This window comes from Montipora foliosa, chromosome 12 (genome assembly GCF_036669935.1).
Source record: "Montipora foliosa isolate CH-2021 chromosome 12, ASM3666993v2, whole genome shotgun sequence".
NCBI lineage: Eukaryota > Metazoa > Cnidaria > Anthozoa > Scleractinia > Acroporidae > Montipora > Montipora foliosa.
This window is the reverse complement of record NC_090880.1, coordinates 32,054,507-32,067,006: the sequence shown is the minus strand read 5'-3', so window position 1 is coordinate 32,067,006 and position 12,500 is coordinate 32,054,507. Positions and strand designations below refer to the sequence as shown.

General features: G+C 38.4%; 1 protein-coding gene across 2 annotated transcripts in view; it reads right to left on the bottom strand.

Moving 5' to 3' along the window:
• Positions 1-897: 897 nt before the first annotated feature.
• LOC137980035 (RNA-binding protein 25-like) overlaps positions 898-12,500 on the bottom strand; it is an 18,734-nt gene continuing 7,131 nt past the window's right edge. The window contains exons 8-21 of one of the 2 annotated variants that reach the window (XM_068827359.1): positions 10,635-10,718; positions 10,251-10,329; positions 9,744-9,778; positions 9,319-9,402; positions 6,861-7,229; positions 6,659-6,748; positions 6,271-6,344; positions 5,803-5,947; positions 5,447-5,533; positions 4,951-5,133; positions 3,780-4,028; positions 3,208-3,306; positions 1,882-1,929; positions 898-1,513 (exon numbers count right to left, since the gene is read on the bottom strand). In XM_068827359.1, the coding sequence (XP_068683460.1) occupies positions 1,421-1,513; positions 1,882-1,929; positions 3,208-3,306; positions 3,780-4,028; positions 4,951-5,133; positions 5,447-5,533; positions 5,803-5,947; positions 6,271-6,344; positions 6,659-6,748; positions 6,861-7,229; positions 9,319-9,402; positions 9,744-9,778; positions 10,251-10,329; positions 10,635-10,718 (1,719 nt within the window). In that variant the 3' untranslated portion in view covers positions 898-1,420. The remainder of the gene's footprint in view (positions 1,514-1,881; positions 1,930-3,207; positions 3,307-3,779; positions 4,029-4,950; positions 5,134-5,446; positions 5,534-5,802; positions 5,948-6,270; positions 6,345-6,658; positions 6,749-6,860; positions 7,230-9,318; positions 9,403-9,743; positions 9,779-10,250; positions 10,330-10,634; positions 10,719-12,500) is intronic. The other variant, XM_068827360.1, reaches the window with a different exon arrangement.

Here is a 12,500-nt window from a genome sequence, read left to right as displayed (position 1 = left end):
GTTCACCTGTTCGCCTCTTTTCCATTCGTATGAACTTCAGGCCCGGGTTGCTCAAAGCATGGAAACCTACAGGTTTTGATGTCTCTTAACCAGACTTCGAGCAACCGCTCCCAGAATGAGAAAGAGATCTGAGTCCTTAGAAGAGTTTCCTTTCTCCCTAACACTATGATCAAAAAATCAGACTTCCCTTTCTTTTCTTCAGACTTTTGAGCTGTTTACTTTGAGTGCAAGTTGTGGATTTCACTGTCCGCCATTACCTCAATAAAAAGTCTGAAAGCCCGAAACTCCCGTGCTGCATATTGATTCAGTTGCGTACAAATGCATTGCATTCTTAAACTAGTGAGTCTGACGTCATTTTCTCCTCGATCCAGCTCTTTCAAGATTTTAAAGTTAATAATGGCGGACAATTAATTGTAAAATTCCAGTTAAAATAAGAAAAGTTGTCTTTTTGAAATCCGAAGGAAAAAATGATTTTTTTGATCCTAGTACGACTTTAACATCTATAATATCGCATAGTTGGTGCTTTTTTGCTGACACGCTGAAATTTTTCAGACGAAACCAAGATGGTTTTGAGACTGGGGACCGTTCATTTTTTACTAAGTAGGGGGAGAGGCATTTCTTGAACATTAAAAAGAAAACTCAATTGAGCCAGTTATGCATACTGTACGCAACCACCTTTTTGACAATATCGTCAAGATGTTACAATTTTATTAACACTTTTAACCGTACTAAGTCAGCAAAAAAGAAATGTGTGAGTTCGTTGAAGAGTCAAAAAGCAGAAGGAAATTCTTTATAGATCTGAATCTACTTTGTGTATTTCGGTGGGATATGCATTGCAGAAGTATTTTACGTGACCCTCCCCCCCCCCCCCCCTCCCCGTCGTTTTTTTTTTTTTTTAAAGAATGAACGGGACCTTATAACGAATGCAACTTACAAAGTGGACACCTTTTTAAAAAGGCTGACGTTAACCAGCGACAATATAAACGGACGGTTGTTGCAGCTTTAGATTGACCGTGATAAAAACACTAGGGAGCAGTGGCATAACGAATTTTTGGGGGGTCGTGAACATTAACTAAGTAAGTTGCAATTGTTACATGTCCAGAGTGAGTATCCACATGGTAGCAATTCGAACCCCTTGCCGCCTTCACCTTCACCTTCACCTCTCCAATGTTTTCAAAAAGCTCTATAAAAATACTCAGATTTAAAATCACCGAGTTAACACCATTTGTCGACGGAAAGTGTTTACATTTTTTTCACATTTTATTAATAACGATCATCAAAGGCAATAGAAGAATTGTTTCACTGAACGTGAGGGTGGAATGGAATTACTACATCATTAAAATGTTTGAATTGTCTTAATAAATATACAAAAGCAATACAGAAGACGGAATTTAAAACTAACACAAACTAAACTAATCTATCATTTGACCAACCCCAGCTTCTTTGCCTCGGTTTCGTAAATCAGGAGACGCCACATCTTCACGACAAATACCTCCGCTTCCTCGTCTAAAACCTGAAAGGAACAATATATTGAGCTTTACTATCAATATTGCGCGGAACAAAAAAGATGACGCGAATTTCATAATTAATTATTTATTTTATTTCTTATTTATTGTTGGTCTATAGCAACATATCTTTAACCGAGTAATAAAACTGGAGAATTGAAGATTAAACGGGACCTTTAAATTTTGGCGGTCAAAATACGATGTCGAACTAAAACCTGCTTTAACCCCCGTCTGTTTCATTTGCAAGGGACGCTGACTCCCGAGTAATTTCCATGGCACGTCAGTTACAGCCTGCCATGGGGTGGGTGGCGCGAGGGGTTAACAAGATGATGTTCAAAGTCAAAACAAATAATCTATTGTGAAAACCCTGACTAACCATGGACACATCTTCCAGGATGTGTTTCGGCGTGCTTCGAGCAATGACCTGAAACAAATTGCAAATGAAACGCTGAATAGGAATGAACTTATAGATTGTTTTCATGTGACGTCACGGTGGTCATGTGGGTGTACCCAAATTATCCTCCGGGAATTGAGCTCTATTGTTATGCCTCTGTTTCGGTGGAGAAACAAGTTTACTGATCACTTGACTGAAAACACTCTATAGACCGTACTCATAAATGGCGGATAAGTAATTATTCGTTTGTATTTAGGCTAATCATCCTCACTAGACGCGTTAGCACGAACACAATTCAAAAGAATAATTTCTTTGCCGCCACTTATGAGTACGGTCTATTCAAGCACGAAATGCAGCAAGAGAAATTAGTGAGGTTAAGCATTGCGTTAACGGCAAACGGCAGGCTTAAATATGCGTTTTGCCAAAAGGAAAATAAACTCATTTCTTTCCTTTTGTCTAGATATCATTATCAAAGTAACTTCCCTAAAGAGAGATGAGTCACATGGACACATGCTTCTATGACAAGTAGCAGCCCGCCGTTTGACGTTCCACGAAAAACGCGAAGCTTAATCTCACTATTAAGCATTGCGGTTACGTGAAACGTGAAACAGGAAATGACAGGTGGCTGCTCGTTAAAAAATTAGGACAACTCTGTCCTTCCAACTTGTATCTCTCTTTTGAGAAGATGCTCGATTTCTCAAGCTAACATTAAATTGCGGAATCAGCTAAGATCAGACAAGTAAAATGAGACTTACAACCTGGCGTTTACCGGAAACACGGTGCGAAATCTCTCTTGAGAAACCACCAACCGCTTATTTCGAAAAGGGACGTTTTAAAGTGTTTTCAAGGCAATAAAAAACGAATTAACTGTACAGTTTCACGCCTTCCTTTTCGAGAGAGAGAGAGAGAGAGCTTTATGGCAACTAGAGGATCTCGTTTGATTATAGCTTAACTGTGAAGTACTTAAAGCAGACAATCGGCAGTCATCTCGAAGTTTAGTGGTTTAAAATAAACTACGACGACACGAAAGAAATAAATATATCCGTCCGACAAAGCAGTATGCAGGACATGGACGAGTTTCCTGTTGATCAGTGTTAGAGCATCCGAGCTAGTAATCGGGAGGTAATCGGGAGGTAATCGGTTCCGACTGCTACCGTGAGCACTCGGATTTTAATCTTAGTATCTTAGTAATCCCGGTGTCAGAAAATTCATTTTATTCGTTCAACTGGCTTAAAACTTACCATCCCACTTAATATCAAATACATGTATCGTTTGGAAACTGCTATGGCTAAATACACAATATCTCACCTTACTACAAATGAAGTCTGTTAGTGTCATCTCTTCCTCGCCAATGTACTCAATTATCTTCTTATTTACCCAAGGACGTATTCTACGATCTACAAGACCCTGAAATGAACCAATCACACCTCCGTGATAAGAACTCAATCTCACACCAAATCCTCGCCTTAAATGTCAATGTAACTTTACTTATCAATATTAATAACAGTTTTTTATTAGTATCAAGACACCTCGTCCATAACCGACTGGTGTCATCGTTTCATGAGAGGAATGCTATAACATACCGTATTTAATATGTAATCTGTACTTACATCACGTGACGTTCCAAGTGTCCAATGAGATCACGAGAAAGTGCGGCTGGACAACCAAATTTTCAGCCAAGACAGAGCCACCTTAAAATCTTAAAACTTACTTTATCTAAAGTTAACGCTAACGGATCGAAAAGGAACTTTATTGTTTAAAGGGAGCACACCTTTCAAGTTTATTTTTCCGCTCACGTGATGCTCCGTGAAGATTTCGCCACACCAGGCTTGATTCTGAAACAAGAGAGCATCTTACAACATTGATTAGCGAAAGCTTACCTGATCTACAATTGTCCAATCCAAGCTATAAGCAAAGAGTTCATCCTTAGCAGTAGGAATACGTTCAATAAGCGACTTAATAATCCTTTTCTTATCTTCGGCTTCATCAGTATCGTCCTTGGATCCGTCCTCGTCATCCAGTTTGACTAATTTCCGCTTTGGTAACCCACTTCCTGCATCATCATCATCATCACCGCCGCCAAACACAGATTCGAGTTTTTTAAGACGTGCTTGGCTGCCAGCAGAGGGCTGGAGAAAGGGTAATTAAACACAACATTTACGTTTCTCTCTACAGGCTGAGCAATAAAATTATCGACAAAAAGCGACGTTAACAGGCCATTTCCGAGTTCACGTCTGCCTCCTCTTCAAAGCGAGTCTAAGTGCGAAGTTTTTCTTATGAAAATTAGTTTTCATTCGTATTTTAAGTAGAACTAATTACCATCGCGAAAACTTCGCACTTGGAGTCGCTTTGAAGAGGAGACAGACACGAAGAACAATGCAACAATGCATTATTGCAACAATGAACTTGTCCTTAACGCTTATTGTAATCAAAATCGTTGTCTAGTGTGGCTTTTCCTTCAAAAGGGCTAAGCAAACTAACAAATTTTGATTCTAATTTCATCGTAGTTGGCTAGTTTTATCATTAAGTAAAGTACGATCGTCCGAGTGAGTGTAGTCCTGAGAAGGACTGTTTGAGATGACATTGACTGACGTTTCGACAACCTGAGCGGAAGTCATCTTCAGAGTCCTTTTATCAGCACGAAACGTGAAAATATTTTTCATCTTAAGCACGTTCTATGCAACTAAGTCCAATATTCCATCCACAAAGGTCCGAAAATAACCATAATGCTATCGTAGGCTTAAATCTCCCATACAAGCAGACTCTCGTTTTAGGGTTCGCGCTGCGATCACACTCACCTATTCCATCATTGCCAGTCGCTTATGAGAAGTTATTGAAACCCCTGAATACGAGAATGGATATTTTATGGACTCCAATATATTTGATGTCACTTTCGTTCTCTGTGGCTCATCAAGCACCAAATTTCGTCTCTTACCGGCCTAGCACCCCTGCTTTCTCCCGCCACCCCACCCCACCCCACCACCACCCGAAACAAAAACTTTTCTAAATTGGACCGAGGATTGGCAATAACGACAATAATTTCCAGCTCACCATGTTAGTATTCAACTTCATTTCAAATCCGAACGCTTTCTTTGGAGCAGGTTCAACTTCAGGCTCTGGTTCTTGACCATTCTCGCGCGGTCTTTTCAGACTGATTGGGGCCGGAGAGGAGTCTGTTGACCTGGGGCTTGGTGACCAACTTGATACGGGAGCAGGTTCCACTTGAGGAATGAACTAGAAAACAAAAACACGGATCAGCAAAGCTATGTCAAAAGTAATTGAGTAGTGACTGCTTAGGTTAATGCATTGTTACCATAATTTAGTGAATAGCAGCATATGGAGGTGTAGACTGAAAGTCGTAATTGTATCGCGGAGAGAACGATAACCGCATTTATGAGCGCTGCATCAAGCTGCAGCCAAATAAAAACCTGAGAAATCATTGCGCATTTTTCACTGACCGCCATTGGCCAGAGTGATTACTTCGGTTTTTCGACATTACGCTGAATAAATTAATTAATCCATCCCGCAAAAAATATTTTCCAGTTACCTGAGGTTGCGGCGTCACCGCGGGTTTGAAGGTCGGTTGTAGCAAGACGGGTTTTTCTTCTTCTTCTCTCTCGCTATCTTTCTCGTCCTGGAAATATAGGGAAAATTTGCCAAAAAATGATTTAACAGTCGTCAACTTAAAATCATCGCTAGAATACTGCAAATTGGTTCTTTTACTTAAGCTTATTTGAGTAGACCTCTCCCCAGGTTTTGTTGGAGGACTTTTCATTGGGTCTTATATCAATTACTTACGACGTGTAGTTTGAAGGGAAATGCATGGCACATTTGATTAATTGTTCACTATTTTTCAGTTCAGTCAAATCCCTATTTAATAAATAGTTAAACTGAAAACCCAACCTGTTCTTGATCCATATCCTCAGGCTGATTATCAACTATTCTTTTTCTTATTTCTTCTATTTCCTCCATTTCTCGTTGTCTGTCTCGTTCATCAGCCTCAACTTCTGTTTCGCGCTCCCGTCTCCGCCTCTGTAACGCACTTCCTCTGTGATAAACAAACAAAGGATCTCGCTTTGTACTTCAAATTAAAAACACTACATTTACTCATAGTGGAATCTTGCACTTGCAGTTTGTGGGACCACGCATATAAGGAAACGATTCGGATGTCTGCATTTAGAAATTCAACTGGAGGAAGTCAACAAGATGACGTGCCTATTTACAAGGGGAGGTCAAGAAATAAAAAATTCGCATAAATCTTGTTGGAGGTCAAACTTAAATCTGAACTCCGTACGAAAATCCAGCCCACTTAGTAAACCATCCTCTCCATTCTCTGCTGTTTCTTCATCATGGACTTTTCAAATAACTCACTTGTAGTATTTTGGATCATCTTTGTAATCATCATAGTCTTCAAGGAATTCCAACAAATGTTTCCTTTCACGAGCCTGTAACACAAACAGAACATAACTTAGTTCCCTTGGAAGCTATCTGAGCCTGAATCTGCTTTTAATCCACACAAAAGCTAAGGTTACAAAATTTGAGAAATTTGGACAAAGAACAATTATTTACGAGATACAAGGCTGAGGGAAGAGCTAGCATTGAAGAACAAGAGTGGTAAATGTTTCTTTTTTTCTTTTTTGTCCCTTGTGGTTGAAAGACTCAAAAAATGCCAAAGAACAGTTCAGCGCTGGTTTTCGAACAGTTGGGTTTTTAAAGGAGTTCATTACTTATCTCCAGAAAAAGTAGATGCTTAACATACCAGTTCGTCTTTCTTCTCTCCTTCTTTTTCCATTTCTCGTTCATATTCCCTTCCTTTCTTTCGCTCTCTCCCTTCCCAGTTTTTCAAACGCTGAAATAAAAAGAAAAACAATGACACAACGCAACGACCTTTTCCAGAATATTTCCCTCTCTCAATGATGAATTTATCCTTACAATAAGCTGTATTTGATTGCGTTTATTACCTCCTGGTATGCTGCATCTCGTTCTCTCTGTTTCCTCTCCCGCCGTCGTCTGTCCATCTCTTCATCCTCATCGTAATCTCTGTCCTTTTCTCTGTCCCGCTCGGAATCCCGATCCTTATCTCGTAATTTGTCGCGATCTCGATCTCTGTCCCGACCTCGGTCGCGTTCCCGGTCCCGTTCGTCCCGATCTCTATCTCGGTCCTTTTCTCGTCTTTCCCGTTCATCCCGTTCCCGTTTCCTTTCTCTTTCCCGTTCTCTTTCTCGTTCTCTGCTCTTGTCTTTATCGCGATCCCTTTCTTCTTCTTTGTCCCTATCTCTGTCTCGGTCTTTTTTCTCCGATTTTTCCTCTTCTTTTTTCTTGTCTTCCTTCTAAAAAACATAAAAAGAGACACAAACTCTTCAGTTTAAACGTTTCAAATATCCCTTCTGCTATGGAGATACTGTAAGTTTCTTTGAGTCCTCTGGCTGTTACGTCGCTCATCCAGACGCGTTGATCCTATTGGAGTCAATACACTGTCATTTGGTTAGTACAACCACTGGCAATAAAGTCTTCAACCTGAAAAGGAGATATTCTTTACCCAGTTGACATCCACAACTTGATGGTTAGGCAACAACTTGGATCTGCTCGAAGGAAAAAGAGCAACAACTGTTTCACAGGACACAGAATCTTGTGCCACAGTCTTAAGAAATCAGACGCGTGACCTCAATCCCATGATAACGCGCTCCGCACTGGCAGCGTGTATTCGTGAAATGCAGAATGATCAGCTCACCTGATTGTCCGTCAAGGAGATAAGCCAAAGTAATTATCTTGACTTTGCTTTTAAGGCATTCAATTCATAACAAGAAGAGAATAACAGGAGAACTGCCCTACCATTACGTGCTCACGATGCAAAGAATTTCAAGAAATTCGTGTTTGGCGCAAGAGCTTGTTCAGTTTTTTTTTTTTTAATTCAAAGCTGATGCTTGTACATTGCCGATTGAAGGTTCAAAGAAATCAACAAATTTTAAACTGCCACAGTGATTGTAAAAAGGACAACACTTACAGCCTCCAGATAATCATTTCGCTCCAGAAGGAAGGAAAAAAAGGCAGCAGTAAGTGCCAAAATCCAGGAATCTGACTACAAAGCGAGCATTATTACAAGTACTGCTCAACCAAAACTTAAAAATTTATCATTGTTTTGTAGTGTTTAACAAGAAAAGAAACTATGTTGCTAACTGTCTGGTTAAGGGAGTCTAACTATTCTCAAAAATACTGCACTAAGTAAGCATCAGTCAACAACGTCTTCACAGTGAATCTCTCAGATACACAAATGTACAAGTATGCACAGTATGAATGGCCAATTTACTACAGGACCTATTCTTCATGCATGGCCCACTTGAGTTCACTAAGTGTTTTCCTGCTTCATTTAATCACCAAGAAACAACCAATAACATACTTGACTTATTTTGTGAGTTATGGCCATTTTTTGCAGAGTTCAATTTATGGCCCAATTAGAAGCAGAGCCAAAAGTGAACTTAACAAAAGCGGCAGTAACTTACAAAAAATGGTCCTTAATTAACCTCAGCAGGAAATGCATCATCACAAACCATGGTATTGATTAAGCGTTTGTTTTAGGTCACAACTTTGCCACGACTTCGACTGGTTGTTTTCATCTTGTCTCCTTACTGTACCTTGTGAAATACCCTTCAGAGTTTCAGAGGTTTACGGATTTCCTTTGCTCAAAAATTACTTTTATTTGATGCGAGTTTTCACGTTCGGTTTACTTTTAAAATGTTTCTCTCTCAGAGTTGGGTCGGGAATGACAGAAACAACTGTCCCACCACCAATATTCTAGAGTGTGTGTATAAAATAACGTAGTATTGATACTCAAAGAGATAAGCGTACATGTATGAGCACTTGAATGAGGCATCTTAGTTGTCAAATGAATATCAAACTTGAAGAAATTACTACTTACCAACCAATAATCCCATCCTAGAAAATGCAGAAGAGGAAATCTCCAAATCTCACCGACTCACCAATAAACTTTTATGTGCCAACTATAATTTTTGTTAAATGCTTATTAATTCCACTTCAAATTTACTTGCGGTGGATTTCAAGGGAACAAGGACCTACAGTAAAGTCTTTAAGTCAAATGCAAAAAATGAATAGGTGCAACCAAGGGTAGCTATATGTCAAGTCATTGGTCACCTAATAACAAACAGTTACAAATTATAATTTGAGATGGCCACAGCATTGGTAAACAGGTCTGTTGTAGAAACTTATTCGAGACCCTTAGTTTGGACTATAGCTTAAACAAAATTAATATTTTCTCAATCATATTATTAAGGTTACCCTACATGCAAACAATCAAAGACTCCGATAAAGTTAAGCCAACATCACACAAAGGAAATCAATAATAAAATTAGCATTGTTCACAACTACATATTTATATGGAAGTTCAAGACTACTTCAACTTACCCTGTAGGTGTCTCTGAAACTGCGAATCTCCCGTGAAACCAAGCTTTTCTTGTCTACATCCATATCCAAACCTTCCAAGTTTTGCTATGAAAATGAGGGGTAAAAGACCGTAAAAGTTTGCCAAGTACAAGGGGGATCTTGCGAAGAATATTATCCGAATATTGCAGAAACACTCCCTAGTTGTATTTAATGAGTCAATAAACTACATGTATTGACTCAAACTAAACTTGAAATTATAAAGTTTCCCTTGCCATTTTTTAACTAGCAAGATCTTTCCTTTTTTACATTTCTTGCTGTAACTTGACTTGTCTTTAATAGGAAAAAATAATTGGATTTTGACCAGTAAAAGGCAGAGTGCAAAGGAATGCAAAGGAAATGACCAGTACTCATCTGGCCCCTAATTTACATGTAATTAAATGCTATACCTCTGATCCACTGTGAGTTGGCCTATAAGGTTCTGCTGTCAAAAAAAAAATAAAATTTTAATGTTACTGAAAGCATGCGAATAACCTGCATGTAATTAATTGTGGGTACAATACACTGCAAATTATAGCACATTTCTGGGAATGTTGTCAATAGTTCACTGGTGGGCAATTTGACCCACTAATAGTACACTAATACATGTACTACATGTAATGCCTTGGGTTCTTACGAATTTCCCTACAATAGGATGCAGACTCATATGTTATGTGTATGTACTAGAAATTAAGAAGATACAGCACAGTGAAATATTTTTCTTGCAAATAAATAAATACATGTAAACTTAATGATCTGTGAACTCTGACACACAGGCTCCCTTGTTTTTTGTATTACATCCTTGTTCAGTCTTGAATCTATCTAATACTTATTTCTATGTCTATATAAGACTTAAATTCCACTAATGATACCAAGAAAAAACTAACAACTGATCAAATAAGAGCTGGCTGAGATACCTTCCATTTTGCGATTCAAAATATCTGAATGCTCCAATATAATTTGCTCAATGGCTTTCCTAACTCTTGTGTCTTCATTCTGAATAAAAAGAAACAAACAAAAAAATACATGATAATTTGTAAATGCTATAAAAATAATTCACTGAAAATAATCAAATGCCTTGAATCAACAAGGAGTTGTTTGGGTCGTCACGTTTACGGAGTTGCAAGATTTCTTTGCTAAAATCATCTTCCTTTGTTTGGATCCTCCCGTTTTGTGTAACATTGTTCTGTTCTCAATTCACTTACATGTAAGTCGTTGTAGACTTTGTTTGCCTGCAATTTAGACATTCACTTTATCTGCACAGTAGCCGAGAAGACAAATTTCTGAATCCTAGAACTTACTAATGTTTCTTGGTCAAGTTCATCATTGTAATCATCATCGTCATCATCAGCTTCTCCATCTTCTTTTTTCGAATCTTCAGTTTTCTAACAAACAATGAACACACACTACTTAAAAAACACTGAAGATGACTGTTGTTAAAGCAGAGAGGAAGTTGCCAGTTTCTGCACAAAAATGACACTATGAGGAGCCTGTATATCCCAGTTGGTTAAGAGGTGTTTTAAAAACAGAAGGCTGTGATAAAGCAAATGAATATCACATCATGGCAGCGACCAGAATGTCCTTAAACAAGGAAGTGGCAGCCATGTCGGTTCTAGTTCTAGTTCATTAACTGTGATAACTGCGTGGCTTCATAGCTTAGTCACGAGGGCATTGCACCAGTATTGCAGAGGTCATGGGTTCGAATCCCATTGGAGCAACCTGAATTTTTCAGGTGACTATAAGACACAATAATTCCTCAAATTGTCCAGTTAAAGGAAACCTCCACTAAAACAAGAATACAACTTTAAAATATTAAACATAATGTTTACAATCAAAATTGTTCAAACGTTTTCTAATGGAATCGTTTGTATCCGAAATAAATGAATTTCAAAAACGCTTGTTTTGGTTTTCAAATTTCCTGGGTGCTGCCATCTTGAATGATTGTGACGTGTTATGGTTGCTCTTTTGTATTTTCACAAAGAGCTTTTGTTTTAAAACAATAGGGCAACCATGACACATCACAATTATTCAAGATGGCAGCGCCCCGGAAATTTGAAAACCAAAACAAGCGTTTTTAACATTTATTTATTTCGGATACAAACGCTCCCATTGGAAAACTTTCAAACAATTTTGATTGTGAACATTATATTAACTATTTTAAAGATATATTCCTGTTTTAGTGGAGGTTCCCTTTAAAGGGACAGTTTCACGGTTTTGCGCATGTCCAAGCTTTATCGCTAGCAGTTGTAAATTTTACGGTTTCTTACTGAACCAGATGATGTTAATTAAACACAGAGAGTATTAAAGCAAATACACTGAATGACTAAGGCCCAAATTTGGTGGAAGACACTGCAGGTTTACACAGAAAATATCAAATTTAGTTTTGATCTCGAATTTATTGTACGGGTCGAAAATTTATTCTACGCTTGAGTTGTCATAATGCACGAATAATCTATTCGCATGCAGCAGGTTCATAACACAAAGGAAATGATTACAAAAGTAATTCCAATGAGTAATCAATTAGTTTACTATTGGATTGTTTCTGTTTCCTGCATCAGTGCAGAGACGTGAAACTCTCCCTTTAAGTGTGAGGATCACATCACTCCTTCGTCTCCTTCAAATATAAATGTAAAAATATGTACATTCATTTCACGTGTCTTTTCCTCAGAGGAAATTTGCTGTGATTAAAGGCTAATGCTCAACGTGCACTTTTGGAACCGACCGACGGCCTCTTTTCTCAATTTCTCACACTTGGAAAATACACAGGCCAAACCACGAACACACACAGAACACCCAACCACTCGATTAGGAAGCATCTCCTTCATGGACACAATTAAAAAGAGCTACACAATCAACATCGCATTATAGGCAGGTTGTGTTTACATGTTGGAGCTTGAACAAAAGAAGTGGGGGTGAAAACATGACCTATTATTATACAGTGTAAAAAAAAGAATCCGGTCTATCGATAGTAAGATTTTAATTTTTGGAGAATTTGTTTTTTTGTCCCAAACCAATGCTTCAGGAATTAATGCTTGTATGCAATTTACTTTCTTTTGTTTTGGAAAAACATGACCGCCAATCACCTAAGGGAAAAGGCTCTACATGTATGACGTAAGGATAAAAGATGGTATACATGTATTGTACTCAAATCCTAGTTAGTGCAGATA